This window comes from Budorcas taxicolor, chromosome 5 (assembly GCF_023091745.1).
Source record: "Budorcas taxicolor isolate Tak-1 chromosome 5, Takin1.1, whole genome shotgun sequence".
NCBI lineage: Eukaryota > Metazoa > Chordata > Mammalia > Artiodactyla > Bovidae > Budorcas > Budorcas taxicolor.
The window spans coordinates 107,453,519-107,474,672 of NC_068914.1; the positions used below are offsets into that span (position 1 = coordinate 107,453,519).

General features: G+C 36.7%; 1 protein-coding gene across 1 annotated transcript in view; it reads right to left on the bottom strand.

Moving 5' to 3' along the window:
* ANKS1B (ankyrin repeat and sterile alpha motif domain containing 1B) overlaps window positions 1-21,154 on the bottom strand; it is a 1,150,548-nt gene that overhangs the window by 702,843 nt on the left and 426,551 nt on the right. Inside the window, exon 11 of the mRNA XM_052640785.1 lies at window positions 9,375-9,511. Within this exon, the coding sequence (XP_052496745.1) occupies window positions 9,375-9,511 (137 nt within the window). The remainder of the gene's footprint in view (window positions 1-9,374; window positions 9,512-21,154) is intronic.

Genomic DNA, 21,154 nt, shown 5'->3' on the forward strand with positions numbered 1-21,154 from the left:
TTTACTGCAACCCAATACAATATGCTATACTTATTCTGAGTTATATGCCTCTGCTTTTTACATACCCACTCTCATTTCTAATTCTAAATTTTAGCATATGTATTCTATAACCCTCCAGTGCCCAGTAAAATGTGATTCTAGATTTGGCAAGAATTTTATGCACCCCCAGTTCTAAACCCTTAATGAAGGGAGAGATTATATGGCTTATTATTAAACTACTTTATTATTAGTTCATTAAGCACAAAGCAAGTCCAGGAGAATGCCCAAATTATTTATTTTCTTCAGGTTGAGTTGTCACCTGATTGAAACGGAGGCCATCATAGGTAGGAGTTCAGGAATGGCTCATCTTTTTGCAAATCATCTCTCTTAGACTCTTGAGAAAACTGGGCCCTTGAGTATTCTCTTTTCTTTACCCTTATGCCCTCTTTGCTTGTTTTTCATTGGATCCTTCCTCTTCTGCAAAAGTGCAGTCTAAAATCACTTCATTCTGCTGAATACTATTCAGGATAGGATTTAAAATACATGGTGGAATTTGGACAGTACCAGGAGTACCTCAAAATACTCAGAACTTTCAAATTTTCCAGGTTGGCTATCTGTTAGCACCCAACTATGCTCATTAACATATTATAATGTTCAGTATTAAGCACCTGTTTGTCTTCTCTGTGACATTGTGCTAAAATAGGCTCTTCTGCCTCTACCTTGGGTCATTTCTCAAACATCCTCTTTTATTACTATAGATTTGATTTGTGCTGTGAAATAAGAGAAAAGAGTAGAAAATCAACCCAAATAAAACAACCACTGAGGCATAGCTCAAGAAAGCAGTACTTTAGCAACTAATGCTTTATCTAAAGTGTCTTTTGCATCCAGAGATGCCAGAATGTTTGAACTTTGAAGTTGATTAGATTTAGTTTCTCCTCCTATTACACAATTTAACATTACAGTCTCCATCATGCATGTCTCTCTTAGTCTCCTCATTCCTATTCTTTACAACCAGGTTTAATTTCTGATATCCTAAAATAAAAGAAAAAAACTGTTCCTTAACCATGCCCATCTTTCAACACACTGCCACATGCTTTCTTTCCTTTTACCACCACCATTTCGTTCCTTTTAAAACCAACTATTCAAAAAAGTAATCTACAATTAGTGCATTGTTTTTCTCCAACCCTTCAACTCTTTGCATTTTCTCCACTTGAGAAAATTTTAATCTCCCTTCTCCTCCACCTCCCGACAAGTCTTGACAGTATTGACTAATCTCCTCTTCAGTTTTCTTTCCTCTCTTTATATTCATGACAACATGCTGTCTTCCTTCTTTCAGTCAGTTCAGTCCCTCAGTCATGTCTGACTCTTTGCGACCCCATGGACTGCAGCATGCCAGGCTTCGCTGTCCATCACCAACTCCCAGAGCTTACTCAAACTCAGGTCCATCGAGTCGGTGATGCCATCCAATCATCTCATCCTCTGTCGTCCCTTTCTCCTCCCACCTTCAATCTTTCCCAGCATCAGGGTCTTTTCCAATGTCAGTTCTTCATGTCAGGTGGCCAAAGTATTGGAGTTTCAGCTTCAGTATCAGTCCTTCCAATGAATATTCAGGACTGATTTCTTTTAGGATGGACTGGTTGGGTCTCCTTGCAGTCCAAGGGATTTTCAAGAGTCTTCTCCAACACCACAGTTCAAAAGCATCAATTCTTTGGCACTCAGCTTTCTAAATACTCCAACTCTCACATCCATACATGACTACTAGAAAAACCATAGCTTTGACTAGGTGGGCCTTTGTTGGTAAAGCAATGTTTCTGCTTTTTAATATGCTGTCTAGGTTGGTCATAGCCTTTCTTCCAAGGAGCAAGTGTCTTAATTTCATGGCTGCAGTCACCATCTGCAGTGATTTTGCAGCCTAAGAAAATAAAGTCTCTCACTGTTTCCATTGTTTCCCCATCTATTTGCCATGAAATGATGGGACCAGATGCCATGATCTTAGTTTTCTGAATGCTGAGTTTTAAGCCAGCTTTTTCACTCTCCTCTTTCACTGTCATCAAGAGGCTTTTTAGTTCTTCTTTGCTTTCTGCCATAAAGGTGGGGTCATCTGCATATCTAAGGTTATTGATATTTTTCCCAGCAATCTTGATTCCAGCTTGTTCTTCTTCCAGCCCAGCATTTTGCATGATATACTCTGCATATAAGTTAAATAAGCAGCATGGCAATATACAGCCTTGATGTACTTCTTTCCCTATTTGGAACCAGTCTGTTGTTCCATGTCCAGTTCTAACTGTTGCTTCTTGATCTGCATGAAGATTTCTCAGGAGGCAGGTCAGGTGGTCTGGTATTCCCATCTCTTTCAGAATTTTCCACAGTTTATTGTGATTCACACAGTCAAAGGCTTTGGCATAGTCAATAAAGAAGAAGTAGATGTATTTCTGGAACTCTCTTGCTTTTTGATGATCCAGCAGATGTTGCCAAGTTGATCTCGGGTTCCTCTGCTTTTTCTAAATCCAACTGGAACATCTGGAAGTTTACAGTTCACGTACTGTTGAAGCCTGGCTTGGAGAATTTTGAGCATTACTTTGCTAGCATGTGAGATGAGTGCAATTGTGCGGTAGTTTGAGCATTCTTTTGCATTGCCTTTCTTTGTAATTGGAATGAACACTGACCTTTTCCAGTCCTGTGGCCACTGCTGAGTTTTCCAAATTTGCTGACATATTGAGAGAAGCACTTATATAGCATCAACTTTTAAGATTTGAAATAAGTCAAATGGAATTCTATCACCTTCACTAGCTTTGTTCCTAGTGAGGCTTCCTAAGGCCCGCTTGACTTAACATTCCAGGATGTCTGGCTCATCCTCCTTTATCATTTCTCAGTGCTTCTGTCTCTCTTTTACTAAGGCCCTGTTTCTCAAGTAAATGCTAAGAAAGTACTTAAACTTCTGGGTTCTCAATTTCTTCATCTATAAAATTACAATAATAATATCCATTCCCTCTAAAATTATGAAAATTAAGTTATATTAGGTGCTTTACAAATATTAACTATATTCCTAAGTGTAAGCATTTGCAAGCATACCACCTTTGGTACTACTTCCCTTTACCATCAAATTCTGTAAATGACTGTAAAATCTTCACCTTAAGCTCCTAACCTCTCTCACCATAATCCTATAGTAATATTTCAGTTTGTATACCATTCCTCACTCTCAAGGAGTTTACAAAACCAAATTTGTCATATCACCCTCTCCCTCATCAAAATGAACTTCTGCTTAGGTTTTTCCTACTTCTATTACTATCATTCAAAAATTCCAGTCAACCAGTCATCTTTGACTCCCTTAGGTCTAATCCACCTCTTCATACATGTTTTATCCAAAGTGTCTCTTGCATCAGGTGCTATACAAAAAGGTTAAAACATCATAACCAAGTTCAAAGTTGGATTAACATTCAAAATTAAAGGAATGCATTTATCACTTTAATAGAACAAAAAGAAAAAAAGTAATATGATCATCCAAATATATAAAAGACAATAAAATGGGAAAAAATACATTTATGTTAAAAAAAACTTTCAGCAGGTGTACCTATGGCTGATTCTTGTTGATGTATGAGAGAAAACCACAAAATTCTGCAAAGCAATTATCCTTCAATTTAAAAAATAAAAAAGAGAGAGAGACAAAAAAAGCTCTCCACAAACTAGAAGCAGAAGGGTACATATAAGAAACTTAAAGCTTATAGTTAATGTTGAAATACTGAGTGTGTTCCCTCAAAATAGCAAATAAAGAAAGGATTTCTGGCTTTACTACTTCCATGCACCATAAAGATAAGAAAAAGAAATAAAAGACATAAAAATAAGAAAGGATAAAGTAAGACCATTATTATTTTCAGATGACAGGGGAGGAAAAAATCCTAAGGAAATTATTTTTAAATGAACTACTGTGAGTTTTAAATGAAATAATCCAGGTGGAAGTTACAAGGATGATATAAAACAATTGTATTTCTATATATCAACAGTAAACAAAATTGGAAAGTTAAAATAGTAAACAGTACTAAAACATTAAGTCAACTCAGTGAGAAAGGAAAGTCTTTCACCATATAGGAAAAAAAATGAAACTTGACTCCCACCTCACACCATACAAAAATGATTTGTGATATTTTGCAGAACTAAATGCAACAGCCAGAACCAGAAAGCTTATGGGGGTAAAAAAAAAAAATGGATGCATATACCTATAACTTGGAAAAAGACACAAAATGCACTAACCATGAAAAAAAATTTTTTAATTAGATCTCACTAAAATTAAAATATTCTATTCATCAAAAGGTACCATTAAAAAATATTAAGGTCAGTTTTCCCCTAGTGGTCCAGTGGTTAAGGATCTGCTTTGTAATACAGGAGACACAGGTTTGATCCCTAGCTGGGGAAGATCCCTCATGCCGTGGAGAAACAGCCCCTGCACCACAGCTACTGAACCAGCACTCTAGAGGCCATGCTCTGCAGCAAGAGAAGCCACCACAGTAAGAAGCCCATGCACCACTACTAGACAGTGACCCCTACGCACCACAGCTAGAGAAAGCCCACTTGGAGCAGCTAAGACCCAGCACAACCGTAAATAAATAAATAGTTCTTTAAAAATTAAGGCAAATCACTGACTGGGAAAAATATTTGTAGTGCATAAACCAGACAAATAACTAAAATCTTTTCGAATTACAGGAGAATTTAGTAATAAATGTAGTGATAAAAAATATTGTAGTAGTAATAAATGTCATATGAATGTAGTAATAAAAATTACTACAAATTGACAATTAGGAAATTGAACAGTCCCATAAAAAAGGTGTGAACAGGCACTTCTCAAAAGATATAACAATGAGCAATAGCCACAGGAAAAAGTGCTTAAAGCCACAATGAGAAATGCTTTCATACCCATAAGGATGGTTAAAATGAAAAAAGTTGAAAGTGTAAATGTTGGCGAGCCTATGGAGAAATAAAAAAAATCTCAGATATTTCTATGTGGGATTAAATTATGGAACTACTACTTCAGAAAACTCTTGGCAAGTTTCTTATAATATTAGCTATTCATCTGCCCTACAACCTGACAATTCTACTTTTTGGTATCTATATGAACATTTAGTGCACATTAATTCATAATACCAAATAACATGAAACAACTATGTTAATCCAACTACTCTGCAAAAAAGAAAAGAAAAAAAAAGAGGCATAACATGAGTGAATTATATTGAGTGAAAGAATCCAGACCTGGGCATACATAAAACATACAAACACAGTAGGATTCCATTTACATAAAGTCCAAGAATAGGCAATTCTAAATTATGATGATAAAAATCAGAAAGAAGTGGCACCCGTGGTAAAGAATCTGCCCGCCAGTTCAGGAGATGCAAGAGATGTGGGTTCGATCCCTGGGTTGGGAAGATCCCTTGGAGTAGGAAATGGCAACCCACTGCACTATTCTTGCCTGAAAAATTCCATGGACAGAAGACCCTGATGGGCTACAGCCCATGGGGTTGCAAAGAGTCAGACATGACTGAGCAACTGAGCAAGCATGATGCACACACTGAGGCAGGAACAAGGGCCACTGATTGGAAACAGGCATGAGGCAACTTTCTGAGGGTAACACCAATGTTCTACATCCTGCCTTGAGTGGTGGTTACACCTACATACACAGTTGTTAAAATCTATCAAACTGCCTTTTTCTATTAAGGGTAAAAAGATGCTTCACCAGCAAAATATTGGGGGAAAAAAAGGCATTACAAAGATAAAGCAAAAAGAAAACTGGTATGTTGATGCTGTGCTGTGCTCAGTCGCTCAGTTGTGTCCAATTCTTTGCGACCCCATGGACTGTCCACCAGGCTCCGCTGTCCATGGGGACTCTCTAGGCAAGAATACTGGAGGAATGCCCTCCTCCAGGGGATTTTCCCAACCCAGGGATCAAAACCAGGTCTCCTGCAATAGACCTACCTAAGTTTTTTAACACGTAAATAGTTTTCAAGTACTTCAAGTATCTTTTCAAGTTTACAAACAATTCTATTTTCAAGTATGAGTAACTGAGCCCAGCCTTGCAAATTCATCTAAATAGAGAGCCTCAGGCTTGTGGGTCAATATATTGAAAAGAAACAAAGAGAATCCAGTAGCACACCAGTATTTCAGACTCTCTGAATCAAAAATAGGAAGTTTCACAATCTGAAGAATTTTAAGACATGAAAGAGTCCAAAGAAGCAAAGGTAAAAAGATCAAATACAGGATGCAGAATTAACAGTTGTGACTTACTGAGTTAATAAATATGCCAAATAGTCAAACTCAATAAAGCACTGCAAAATCTGTCACAATTAATACACCAGTCAGAAACACATGCAATGTATAATCAGCTCTACCTCATATTGAAAGCAAGAATTCATTGGTTATAATGGATATCTTCCATTTATAGATAGAGTTATGACAGTAGATTAGATAAAGGTATGCATGGGGCAAAGGAGAAGTAGCCCAACTTGTTCTATCTGATCAGTATCTATTTGTAGTGAGTGAATAAGATGAACAGTTCTGTTTTTATCTCTCATCTGTTCTGGATCACTCTTCTCACAATAAGACTAAACACATGTACTAATGCCCAGGCAAATAAATGTAAATAAATGATTGAGAGTTGTACTTATACTTCCGTTTTCAAGGCTCATCACCGGTTTTAAGAGTGAAATGATCATTCCAATAATGTTATTAATTTCTAATTAATAAATGAAAACAGTATTTGAATACCCATAAGTCAATCAGATCGCATTCATGCATTTCCAGACAGAAAAGCCAGGAGAATTATCAAACACCTGGACTTCCCTGGTGGCTCAGACGGTTAAGTGTCTATCTACAATGCGGGAGACCTGGGTTCGATCCCTGGGTCGGGAAGATCCACTGGAGAAAGAAATGGCAATCCACTCCAGTGCTATTGCCTAGAAAATCCCATGGACAGAGGAGCCTGATAGGTTACAGTCCATGGGGTCGCAAAGAGTGGGACACGACTGAGCGACTTCACTTTCACTACTTTATCAAACACCTAGAGGGTTAATAAGCCTATGATCAAAATATAGGCTCTTATATAAGCTAACCAATAATTATCTCTCCTTTGGAACAGTAGCTCTTGTCAATGTTCCATTCCTGACACACCTGTGCCTGTCAGAGCACAGCAGGGAGTCCTCTGCTTTATCCGTCTAGCTGTCTGCTATTCACACCCTCTAGTCTCCAAACCATCTCTTGAAATCACATGTTCTACTCCAATACTCCTTCATAATTACTTTCACTTGAATTTTCTATTCCCTGCTCTCCATAATAAATGAAGAACCCCAGGAGATCAGGACTCAAAAGGAGAAATAACTGTTGCACCAATGTCTCTGAGGTAAAAGAAAGAGTGGCCCAAGTGAGGTTATATTCTTTCTTAATTATATACCATAGCTGTTATTGTTCCACAACATACATACAGACAGGCTGCATTGGTTCTAATTGAAACACCATCATCCTTAGTTTCCATAATTTTTTCCCTTCATTTTTCCTTCCCTATATCATTATAACATCTAATAAAGGAAAGTAGAGTCAGTTACCTTCATACACATTTAAAAATGGACAGAACCAAGGAGTGGAGTCAAGTGGAATTTCTGGCTTTAACACTACTCCTAGATTTCTTCAAAGTTTACTAAAATAAGATAGAATATGTAAAGGAGGATTTATGGAGTAAGATCCTTTAGAGTGCATTAGATTACACAGAAAGGAATCTTTTTCGTTCACTGAATGACCAAATGCATTTACATTGGAGAATTTACACTGATATAAAATTAAATGTTTAGCAATAAATTTTATTAATATATATAAGACAATCTCCTACATATATAGTTCAAAATGTTGGAAATGCAATAGTTGCACCATAGCACCAGAAACACCTTAACCTAGTGAGAAAACCAATGATAATAAATGTGACATTTAGCAACCAAATCTAAGCTTTGTGGGGCTTATTTCCTGAAACAAATGAACTACATCAAATTTCCCTGAAAACGAAGAGGAATTATTGAAGACATTTTCCTGCTCCACATACCAGGACATTGTGTGAAATATTACCTATGCCTAAATGAACCTGTAAGTTTTATCCTCATAAAGAGGTAGCAAATTATATATCCTAATGAGGAGTTTTCTACCCTCTGAACAGGATTGTAGGAGACAATTATTACACCAAGGAAAGGATAAGAAACTTCAAATCAGTTGCACAACTTAGCCCCTTTGGAGTGCCAATATCCTTACCCATAACACTAAAATATACATTCCCTTGGAACTGATAAAGGTTAAACAAAATAATTTGTAGGAAAGTATTCTATAAGCTGTAGCAGATATGCAAAGCTTAAATGTCATTTTACTGATGAGGACGATACATATAATGAAAAAACCCAAAATAAGTTGTGTTAAAGAAGGTAAGATGTTAAACAAATTATTGTTCATTTAGGTCAAAACAATCTTAAGACATATTTGTTCTGCAAAGTGGCTCAAAATATTTGTTCATACTATATAGCTAAGTAGATAGTGAATGGCATTGATTGGATCCAAAGTTCCTCTCTCTTGCATTTTATGAGGCCCATTCAGAATGAGCCAGGTTGAGAACACCACCAATTCCATGTTCTGAGTCCATCTGTTGGCAAAAATATAATGCAAACAGCTTTATAAGTGCTATTTTCAATGAAATATCACAGAACAGCTTGTCCCAATGATATTTCTAAAGCTTGCCTGCAAACCGCCTACTGGGAAATCCAACGGAAAGAAAAGGGGTAAGAGAAAGACACCCATACAGAAAAGTGACAGAAATGGAAAAAAAGAACAAAGGGTAAAGAGACTAGCTAGAGGAAATTGAACACTGGAGAAAAATAAGGAGCAATGAGAGGTGCGATATCAAATACAGACAAAATTAGTTTGAAGCCATAAAGGATAAAGATTTGGAAAAAACATGTATATAGAAACAACTGGGGTTGGAGGATAAAGAACTTATCACAATCAATGTGGCATGTCCAAAGTAATGAAGACAAAAGAAAAAGGAAAACACCAGAAAACATGTAACATCTCAATAGTTTGAGCATAATTATTAAAATGTTGAGAAAAATGATGTGAAATAGCCATTTTTCTAAGCTTGTTTTTTCATATACAAATTCAATTTTTCATAATATACAAATTCAACTTTCCAAAAGCTAACAGATTTCAATGTGTATCATCATCTCCAAGGAAAGGAAACATTCTCTTCCAAGTCCATTCTTTTAACCTGGAAGTCCATTTACTTATTATAAAATAGTCCCGGTATTGCAATATAGATGGTGTGCATGTACCGATTCAAAAACAAAATGTATTAAACTGCACATGATGTCATGATGAGCACTTACCTGGGGTCGAATGACTTTTACAATATTTTTGAGGGCAGTGTCAGGAGATGGAGGTGAGCAGTCAGGTGTTGGGCCTGTGGAGCTGTTTCTATGGTTACTAGTTCCTGGAGCAGTAATTGCTACCTCAGAGGCATTATCTGGGAATAAAAATAGAACGACCATGAACCTAATCACTCAGTTTACCTTCTAAGACTTAAAATTAATTTAATGAACATGAATTGATATTTCAACTTAAAACTGGTATTAATTACAGATCATAATGTGAAATACACTCGGCAATTTATTTTAAAGATAATCTGTTTATTGAATATTTTATTTTCTTTTAGAATGGTAAATATCCCCCTGTAGTATTGTTCCAAGGAGGAAGAGTATTATTACTTAATTAATAATGATAGGTCATCCAGCATAAATGTTTAGATTGCCACTATACAGATGACTAAAACATCACCTTAACTTTTAAAAAATGCTCTTTTTATACAACTGGCCTAAGTTTTCTCTATAATATTCATGCCTTCCCAAAGCACTTTTCCCAGAAATCCCTCAAATTGTAAAAAAAAAAAAAAAAATAGCATCCCAGTAAATTAACTTGGATAAAAAACTGACATTTGTGCAAAATAGTTTTATAGTGTAGATAAAAACAAAATTATCGCTCCCAGATACATGTATCTTCCTAGATGGTCAAAGCTAAGTGAATGCAATTTCAAAAATCCAAAGTAATCTTCCCTTATCTTCAGTATTGTGGGAGCAGAAAGAAGAAACTGATGACTTGAAAATCAGCAATATGTATAACATTTTCCTCCTAAATTTATATCAAAACAAAATAACATCAAAGATGCAGTTTTAGAATGCTTAAAATACTGGGGAAAGGATGGAGAAGGTTCTGTAAATAACTTCTGCTAGCAAATAGAAGTTATATTATTTTAACAGCACTTTGGCAAATCCTCTAGAGCTTTTTATGGAACCTGTTGCAAGCTCAAATCTTCAAAACATTTACTTCCTTGTTATATTTTTAATTTGTCCCCAATAATTTTCTGTACTCGACAGCTGAACTGGTCCAAAAGTGACTAAGACTGTGAATTCTTTAGAGACCAGCAAGTTTCTCTGTTCCATGGCCATTGTCAACAATCCCAGGTGAAAAGCAATAACTTGTGAAGGCACTTCTTGCTCACAGAAAGCAAGAGGATGAAACTACCCATTACTTTAAAATATAATTTATTTTCACTGGGGAATCCAGACATAGGCTCATGAAATAAAAAATGCAAGTGTGACACACCAAATTAAATAGAGAATTCATAAAATGTCTTAGATGTGTCCAGAGCTCACTCTTGATTTAGTATAATACACAAGGTGGGGTTTGAATGGGCATCTCAAGAATAAGCCAGGTTCTGAAAGACAGTAGTTTGTGGGGGAAGTCTTCTGAATAGGCTAAGGTAGCATGAGTGAACACTGAAATGGAGACAAAACATCAGTTAGCAAGAATGACAAGCTGCATTCATTCTCTCTAATTCATCCCCTCCTTTCATTCATTCAATCATACATCTAAAACATTTATTTGGGAGCAATTATGTATTTGGCATTATGTTTTATGGATAAATCGAAAAGAATCTCTGGTCAGGGATTAAGATGAACAGGTGGAACACAGACTCTTAGGGCTGTGAAGCTATTCTGCATTATACTGTAACTGTGGGTGTATGTCTCCATACATTTGTCCAAACCCACAGAATGTACAGCTCCAAGAGTGAACCCTAACGTGAACTATGGACTTTGTGTGATAATGATGTGTCTGTGTCAAGGTTCACTGACTGAAAATAAACGGACCGCTCTGGAGGGGGATACTGATAGTGTGGGAAGCTGCATCTGGGTGGCAGCAGGGAGTATGAAAGGAATCTCTATACTTTCCACTTGATTTTTCTGTAAACTTAAACCTGCTCTAAAAAATAAAGTCTAGTAAACTTTTTTTTTAAATCTCTGCCCTTGAGAGGTATATAACCAAATGTGCCATGAGACATGCAAACAATTTATAATGCAATATAACTTGAGAGTTGATAACAGGTAAATGAAGCACGATGAAAAAGCAGGGGGAGAAGAAATTCAGCTGTGGCTGGGAAGGAAGATGGTTGCGAAAAGCTGCAGGTTTCAGGTAAGAAAGGTAGGACTAGAACAAAAAACATAAGGGCTTGGAGAGTGAAAGAGCATATATGAAGCTAATATTTTATGTTAGGAAGACGTTGGAGCTAAGTTTAGATAACTAAAAGTAGGTTTTATTATTTTGTTTATGCTTAATTCTATAGGCAATGGGAAATACTGAAGATATTTAAGCAGAGACCAGCCTAGTAATGACGATAATTGCTAATGGTTATTGAGCATTTATTATTTGCAGGGAGCATGCTAAATTTTTTTTACTTACTGAATCTCATTGAATCCTCCAAATAATTCTTTGAAATAGCTTCTATTACTACCATTCCCATTTTACAGAAAAGACAATCACAAAGTTAAATTTCCAGTAAATGGATGACAAGAAATTCTAGATTGATGGCACATTGCCTTTCTGCCTTTCCTAGGGTTAGCATGCCCTAGGTATGCAAGTATGAACGGAGGAGGCACAGCCTGAAGACTACTGCCATAGTCAAATTACGGGCAGTCTCTGCTTCTAAATAGAGTCAACCAACTCCACAAAAACAAAGTAGAATGTGGAAACAGTAAGACAGAGATAATAAAAACAGAAAATAGCAACCATAAACACATCTTGGAGTACACTTGTGTGTACTATATGTATAATACCTGGAGGCAGGGAGATGAGTTAACAACAGTGACTCAGGATAAATCAGAGGATTAGCATTTGAGTTGGTGATAAGGTTGGATTCTGGATATATTTTGAAGATAGACTAATAGAATTTCTTGATATGTTGGATATAGGGGAGGAGAGAAATAGAGAAGGCAAGCATGACTAAGGTTTTTGGCCTGAGGAACTGAAAAAGATGGACTTTTGAGCAGCAGAAATAGGAAAGACTATTGGAAAAGCACACATTCCCTACTATATCACTTCAAATCTTGCCTCTTTCCAATTTTCTCTCTTCTCTCCTTTTGGATTTCAGTGAAATAATGTTAGACTTATTATTTATTATAATTTATTATCTCTTTTGTACCCTCATTGTTTTCTCTCTGTATTGCATTCTGGATAGTTTTACATATATATAAATATTCATTTTCCAGCTTACTGGTTCTTCCTTCAGCTATGTCTAGTCTGCTATCAAACCATTTACTTACTTTCAATTATACTTTTCAGTTCTAAAATTTCTATTTGGTTCTTTTTCAAATACAATACATTATCATTTAGCATTTTCAATACCCCAGCATTTGCTTACTCTTATTTATTCAAAATGGAAGTTGTTTTGCTTCTTAATCTGTCTGATAATTCCGATGCTTGAAGTCTTCATGAATCTGTTTTTCTGCCTCTATTTCTCATTCATAGCATTCTGTTCTGTCCGTCACATCTTCAATTCTGTGCTACTTTTTACTTTTTATTAGAATGAATTAAACATTAATTATGACTCTATCTTTCAGTAAATATTAATTCAAAAAAGAATCCAAACTCATATTCTAATACCAGATGCTGGGGTTTGTGGAAAACCTATCTGTTCAATGTTAGAAAATTTATTTAATTGCTCTGGATTTTAGTCTTTCTTTAAAACATGAGGATAATTAATAACTACATTCTGGGGCTTATGTGTGAGAGAATTCAAATGAAAAATAACTAGCACATAATCAGATACATAGTATGCAATTAATAAATTTGAGTTTCCTTTTTCCCTATCAAACCAAATATCAGAATTGAACTAAAATATGGAGGAGGAAAGAAAATCTAGAGAGAAAAGCAAGGATATAAATAGTAGTACTTTGTAGATAAAATATCTAGAGTAATGGCTCTGAGTACTGGGGTACAATTTGAGACCAGTATCTTTCAGCTACTAACACAAATTGGTAGGGACAGAATTTAATTCCAGAAATAAGAGATGATCCCTTGAGGAATGATTCACTGCAAGGTCTGGCCCTGTTAAGTGCTTTTGCCTCAAAGCCAGAGAAAACTGTTGGGTAGTCCATGCAGACTGTAAAGCAAAAGCTTCTTGAATGTTTCTTGTAAGAAATTTAATACATAGTACAAGACAGTGAAGAATCAAGTACTAAATTATTTTAAAAAGACTCTAAGTGTGTCCATCTTCTGAACCCATGATCTGTACCATTACACTGATAATTTGATTTTATACTACCTTGCATTGTTCATTATCTCTTCCAGACTAGGTTATATTTTCACAATGACTTACATTTCCCTTATTCTCTCCACAGCTCTTAGCTCAATGCAATCTTCTAAGAATACTAAGTGAAGTAAAATGAATAAAATAAAACTTGTGTGTCAGGGGAAACCATCATAAATGCCCTTAATTATATGGAGAAAGGTGATCTGGTTTTTATAATTTCATGGTCCTTTTGGAGAAATCCAAATGAGAAGTATATTCTAGAACATACATAAGAATCCTAGGAAAGTGATTTATTCTTAAAATATCCTTTATTATATTATTTATAAAAATCCACCAATCATCCAGTGGACTTTGCAAAATGACAGCTTAAATCCACGATGGTTTCACATGGTCAACCTGCATTTCACACCTGCAGCTACAAAACATTTCTGATGAAAAGGAAATGAGGTGTGTAAAAATTGCTTAGAGAAAATTACTGAATATATTTGCAATTTCAGATTGAAATGAGACACCTTCTAGTCACATTACTTTCTATGCATTAGATTATGCATTATGACTGTCAGTTTCTTCTATAGTAAAAAGCACAAGGAAAAACTTCCTAGTTTACAGAGGCTTTTACAAGAAAAGTATTCTATGAATTCAAATAATTCATATGTAATGTTATAGTGTACAATTTTAATGTCATTCACTAGCATGTACTGAACAGCTAAAGTATACCAGAGACCGGGCTAGTTGCTATGTAGCTGGCAAATAGGACTGATATTACTTTGGCTGGGGATTCAGGAAAGGTCTCATGGAAGAGGTGATGATTAAGGAGTTCTCTGACAGATTAGTAAAATTTAGAAAGAAATGAGTGTGAAAAACATTTCCAGAGTTGGAAGTAGGAGGAGTAAAAGGTATTAATAAAAAGATGGGAAAGCGGAACATTTAGAAAGAGTCAGTTTGAATAGAATAGAATATTCATGGAGGTAATGCTAAGAAATGGAGGAGATATATACAACAAATTTGGGCTCTAGAATCAAACAAATCTAATCTGAAATCCTGTCACAGTCAACCTCAGTTTCATCATCTGAAAAAGTGCCTTTCTCGTGGTTTTTTTGCAAGGATAAATAAAATATGTGTGTGTGTATGTGTGTATTTTTGCCTGGCATGTAGTAAATGTTCAATTAAAGTAATTATTGCTATTACTATCATATACATGCCTGATAATAATAACTATAAGTAGATAGGTGGCTTGAGGTATCATTGTGGAAAGTCTTGAATTACCAAGTAATTAAGTAACTAAGCAGTTATCAAGTAAGCATTTAATAATTATTAGTGTAACAATTCATGAAATATAATTTTCAATTACTGGCTTTAAGTCAGAAATTTGCAAAGCTTTTCTGTAAAGGTCCAGATTGTAAACATTTTAAGCTCTGCAGGCTAGGTCATCTCTTTTGCAACTATTCAGCTCTGCCATTACAGCACAAAAGCAGCCATAGACAATATGTAAGCAAATGAGTGTGGCTGCATTACAAGAAAACTTTATTAACAAAAACAGGAATGGTCCAGATTTAGTTTTTAGTATTGATCAAGCATTTTACCAGATAAAATATGTGGTTGTTGTTGTTGTTTAGTCACTAAGTTATGTCCAACTCTTTGCAGAGGAACTGCTGACCATGGTAGGCAGATTTTAAGATCATCCTGTCTGATCCCTGCCTTATGGTATTCATGTTTTTGTTACATTCTCACCCCTAGACTATAAATTGAACTTGTTGACCAGCTTCTAACAAGTAAATATAGAATAACTGACCCTTGAACAATGCTGAGGTTAGGGATGCTGACGTCTATTAGGAAATGGCAACCCACTCCAGTGTTCTTTTTTTTTTTTTTAATTCTTTTTTTTTTATAGTTTTTTATTTTTTTAATTTAAAAATCTTTAATTCTTACATGTGTTCCCAAACATGAACCCCCCTCCCACCTCCCTCCCCATAACATCTCTGTGGGTCATCCCCATGCACCAGCCCCAAGCATGCTATATCCTGCGTCAGACATAGACTGGCGATTCACTTCTTACACGATAGTATACATGATAGAATGCCATTCTCCCAAATCATCCCACCCTCTCCCTCTCCCTCTGAGTCCAAAAGTCCGTTATACACAGCTGTGTCTTTTTTCCTGTCTTGCATACAGGGTCGTCATTGCCATCTTTCTAAATTCCATATATATGTGTTAGTATACTGTATTGGTGTTTTTCTTTCTGGCTTACTTCGCTCTGTATAATCGGCTCCAGTTTCATCCATCTCATCAGAACTGATTCAAATGAATTCTTTTTAACGGCTGAGTAATACTCCATTGTGTATATGTACCACGGCTTTCTTATCCATTCATCTGCTGATGGACATCTAGGTTGTTTCCATGTCCTGGCTATTATAAACAGTGCTGCGATGAACATTGGGGTACATGTGTCTCTTTCAATTCTGGTTTCCTCGGTGTGTATGCCCAGCAGTGGGATTGCTGGGTCATAAGGGAGTCCTATTTGCAATTTTTTAAGGAATCTCCACACTGTTCTCCATAGTGGCTGTACTAGTTTGCATTCCCACCAACAGTGTAGGAGGGTTCCCTTTTCTCCACACCCTCTCCAGCATTTATTGCTTGCAGATTTTTGGATCGCAGCCATTCTGACTGGTGTGAAGTGGTACCTCATTGTGGTTTTGATTTGCATTTCTCTGATAATGAGTGATGTTGAGCATCTTTTCATGTGTTTGTTAGCCATCCGTATATCTTCTTTGGAGAAATGTCTATTTAGTTCTTTGGCCCATTTTTTTGATTGGGTCGTTTATTTTTCTGGAATTGAGCTGCATAAGGTGCTTGTATATTTTTGAGATTAGTTGTTTGTCAGTTGCTTCATTTGCTATTATTTTCTCCCATTCAGAAGGCTGTCTTTTCACCTTGCTGATATTTTCCTTTGTTGTGCAGAAGCTTTTAATTTTAATTAGATCCCATTTGTTTATTTTTGCTTTTATTTCCAGAATTCTGGGAGGTGGATCATAGAGGATCCTGCTGTGATTTATGTCGGAGAGTGTTTTGCCTATGTTCTCCTCTAGGAGTTTTATAGTTTCTGGTCTTACATTTAGATCTTTAATCCATTTTGAGTTTATTTTTGTGTGCGGTGTTAGAAAGTGATCTAGTTTCATTCTTTTACAAGTGGTTGACCAGTTTTCCCAGCACCACTTGTTAAAGAGATTGTCTTTACTCCATTGTATATTCTTGCCTCCTTTGTCAAAGATAAGGTGTCCATATGTGTGTGGATTTATCTCTGGGCTTTCTATTTTGTTCCATTGATCTATACATCTGTCTTTGTGCCAGTACCATACTGTCTTGATGACTGTGGCTTTGTAGTAGAGCCTGAAGTCAGGCAAGTTGATTCCTCCAGTTCCATTCTTCTTTCTCAAGATTGCTTTGGCAATTCGAGGTTTTTTGTATTTCCATACAAATCTTGAAATTATTTGTTCTAGTTCTGTGAAAAATATGGCTGGTAGCTTGATAGGGATTGCATTGAATTTGTAAATTGCTTTGGATTGTATACTTATTTTCACTATATTGATTCTTCCGATCCATGAACATGGTGTATTTCTCCATGTATTAGTGTCCTCTTTGATTTCTTTCATCAGTGTTTTATAGTTTTCTATATATAGGTCTTTAGTTTCTTTGGGTAGATATATTCCTAAGTATTTTATTCTTTTCGTTGCAATGGTGAATGAAATAAAAGGACTCCAAATTGGAAAAGAAGTAAAACTCTCACTGTTTGCAGATGACATGATCCTCTACATGGAAAACCCTAAAGACTCCACCAGAAAATTACTAGAGCTCATCAATGAATATAGTAAAGTTGCAGGATATAAAATCAACACACAGAAATCCCTTGCATTCCTATACACCAATAATGAGAAAGTAGAAAAGGAAATTAAGGAAACACTCCAGTGTTCTTGCCTGGAGAATCCCAGGGACTGTGGAGCCTGGTGGGCTGCCGTCTATGGGGTCACACAGAGTCGGACATAACTGAAGTGACTTACCAGCAGCAGCAGCAGCAGTGTAGTGCAATGTAGTATAAAATCCTAGTATACCTTTCCAATTGGCCCTCATGGTCAGCAGTTCCTCTGTATCTGAGGTTCCACTTCTATAGATTCAACCAGCTCCCGATGGTGTAGTCATGTAGTACTTATTTATTGAAAAGAACCTGAGTATAAATGGACCCATGCAGTTCAAACCCATGTTGTTCAAGGGTCAACTGTAATGAGATGTCACTTCAGGATTAGGTTAGGAGAACAGCTTCAGGATTAGGTTAGAAAGAGAATGGCTTCTGCCATCTCATACTCTCCCAACTCTTTTGCACTGAGAAAAGCAAGTAACTGTACTGTGAACAGCCTTTGGGGAGGCCCACAAGGCACTGTGAGGGACTAAAGCCCTCAGTTTAACAGCCTACTGGGAACTGAAACTTGTCAAAAACAGCATGAGTCAACTTGAAAGTGGATCCTTCACACCCGGTCAAGCCTTGCAATGACTGTAGTTCTGACCAACAGCTTGACTGTGACCTCAGAGAGACTCTGCTCCAGAGCCACCCAGCTAAGACCCTCCTGGGTTCCTGGTCCACAAAACTGTACATGTGTGCATGCTCAGTCATGTCTGATTCTTTGAAACCCCACAGACTGCAGCCCACCAGGCTCCTCTGTCTATGGGACTTTTCAGGCAAGAATACTGGTGTGGGTTGCCATTTCCTCCTCCAGGGGCTCTTTCTGACCCAGGGAGCAAACGCATCTCCTGTGTCTCCTGCATTGCACGTGGATTCTTTACCACTGAGCCACCAGGCAAGCCCACAAAAACTGTGAGGTAATAAATATTTGTTGTTTTCAGCCACATGTTTTGGGATAAATTGCTATATAGCAACAGATAACTAATATGTTAGGTGTTTGGTTTACATTTATAACAAGGTCAACATGTTAAATGTTTGGGCTACAATAGTAAACAGACTCAACCTCATTTTGAAGTTGCTGCCTATTTAATGGAAAATACAGAAGGAAAAATGTAGAATTAAAAATCTGTGTCATTCACACTACCATGGGAGCACAGAAGAGTGAGCCACTAACTGAATAAGGGGACCAAGGTGGGAAGTAAATTTATGTGTAAGGAGAGGAAGAAAAGAAGAAATATTTCATCATAGCCTTAAAGAATGAGTGCCATCAAGCATTTAAGGAGGGAGAAGCATTTTAAACAAACAAACAAAAAACACAATATGCAATGAGGCAGAAGTAAGAAAGAACATTATGACTTTGGGGAACTATAAAAAGCTAGCCTGGATGGAACACAGGATGTGTGTGGAAAAATGAATGGAGATGATGTTGGCAAAGTAAGGTATTAAGATGAAAGATGGCAAGGCATATGAAAAGATGAGAAAACAAAACTGACTTTGTGAAAGATTGAATTTTTCTATTAAAAAAAATCAGCAACATTGCATTTCTAAAATTGTTTTCTTTGAAGCTATGGTCAAACACCACTTCCATCTATAAAGGGAATAGACTACAAAGCTACAGTCACTTTAAAAATCTTATCATAGAAGAGGCCACATTTGTGTGCTAAATGCATGCTGATGTTGATTGACCAGCAACTTCAAGCTGACATTTGGTGTTTGAACAACTATAATCTGTAAAGATCTTTGGTCTTGTATACATCAGAGAAGCTCTTCTAAGAACCCAACAGCTCCAAGGTTTCAAGGACATCAAAGAGTCCACAGTTTCAATTCAACTATGAAATGTAGCCCCATGAATAGACTGTGGTAGGACAATATTCTCTGTCTCCTCACCCCCTCATTCTTGTTCCCATTCCTCAACCATGGCAGGGAGAGCATCTTTAGCATAATTACAATAATTATATAATCAGAATTATGCTGTAATTTGTGAGGACATTAGTAGAAGGAAGTGTTATTTGTCCTACAGATTCCCTACTCTGAAGAGCTCAAGAATTTAGGAGGAGTTGGGGCTGCTGCTGCTAAGTTGCTTCAGTCATGTCCGACTCTGTGTGACCCCATAGACGGCAGCCCACCAGGCTCCCCCGTCCCTGGGATTCTCCAGGCAAGAACACTGGAGTGGGTTGCCATTTCCTTCTCCAATGCATGAAAATGAAAACTGAAAGTGAAGAGTTGGGGCAGTTGCTAACAGAATTTCACCAGCCTCCAGGATGGTACCGACAATTCCTTGACTTTTACCACCAGGATGAAATAGATCTCTGGGGTGATACACAGTAAGCGAAATGAGAGGCAGAGGGAGGCCAGAGAAGATGAGTCCCCTCCCAAGGCTGACTTTTATGGACTGAATTGTAAGCAAATGAAGAGGGTAAAAAAATTAAAGAAATAAAATATTTTATCTCATGTTGGACAATTCATGGATTCTTTGGTTTTGTGAATATATTTGTGCTTCAATTCTCACACAGATTTTTATTTTCTAGGATCTATTGGCTTTGAGCACCATTTTGGGTTTTAATCTTTCCTTTTGGTCTTGATGACAAATACTTTCTTTTCTGATTTTGCTCTCAGTGGTGGCTTGTATTCACCTCCTGTATCCTTTTGCTCACTTAAAACTGGTGTTTACACCAAGCTGACCACGTCACACCCTAGCAATGTCCTGTCAGCCCAGAACCCCTTCTAAGCAGGCACTGAATCCTCAGTAAGAGAAGTTTAAAAATGAACTTGCTAAAACCCCACATGAAGGCATCATGGCAGCTGGAGGTGAAAATGAGACTTATTCTTTCATTATCACAGGGCTAAATTCCAGGATTCTTTCACATTCACGTGAAATGTGAATGACTCTGCTAAATGTAAAATGTAAAAACGACTCTGCTATGGTCTGCACTGACTCATATCTATCATTTATTGAAATTCAGTTTACTCTCTTTTATGCCTCAAAGCCAAAGCACATGTTTCCCATTTCTTGCTTTCCACCCCAAACCTGCCATTACCTTGGGACCTTCAGATTTCTTGTAGATGCTTAAGCAATCATCTAAGCCTAATAGTGTTCTGATTTCTACTCATGTGATTTCCTTTTTTTTTTTTTTTGATGTGGACCATTTTAAAGTCTTTATTAATCCATTTCAATATTACTTCTATTTTACGTTTTGTTTTGGCTTTCATCGCGAGGCATATGTGATCTTAGCTCCCCTACCAGAGACTGAACTCATGCTCATGCACTGGAAAGCAGCCTTAACCACCAGACTGCCACGGAAATCCCATTCTCATGTGACCTTTGATTTAACTCCTTTCTTATTCTTGTATCTGAAGCTAAACTAGGCACCTCATTTGAACAGCAGTGCTTCATTTGGGTATCGTAATCTCAAAGAACCCATTCCATAGGCAGATAGCCCATCACTTTCACTCTCCCATTTCCCTCACTCAAACTAAACCTATTGTTAAACCCCATTGCTATAAACTAACTCTTTTATCTATCTGATTTTATTCAATCTATCAACTCCTTTCTATCTTCACTTTTTACATAT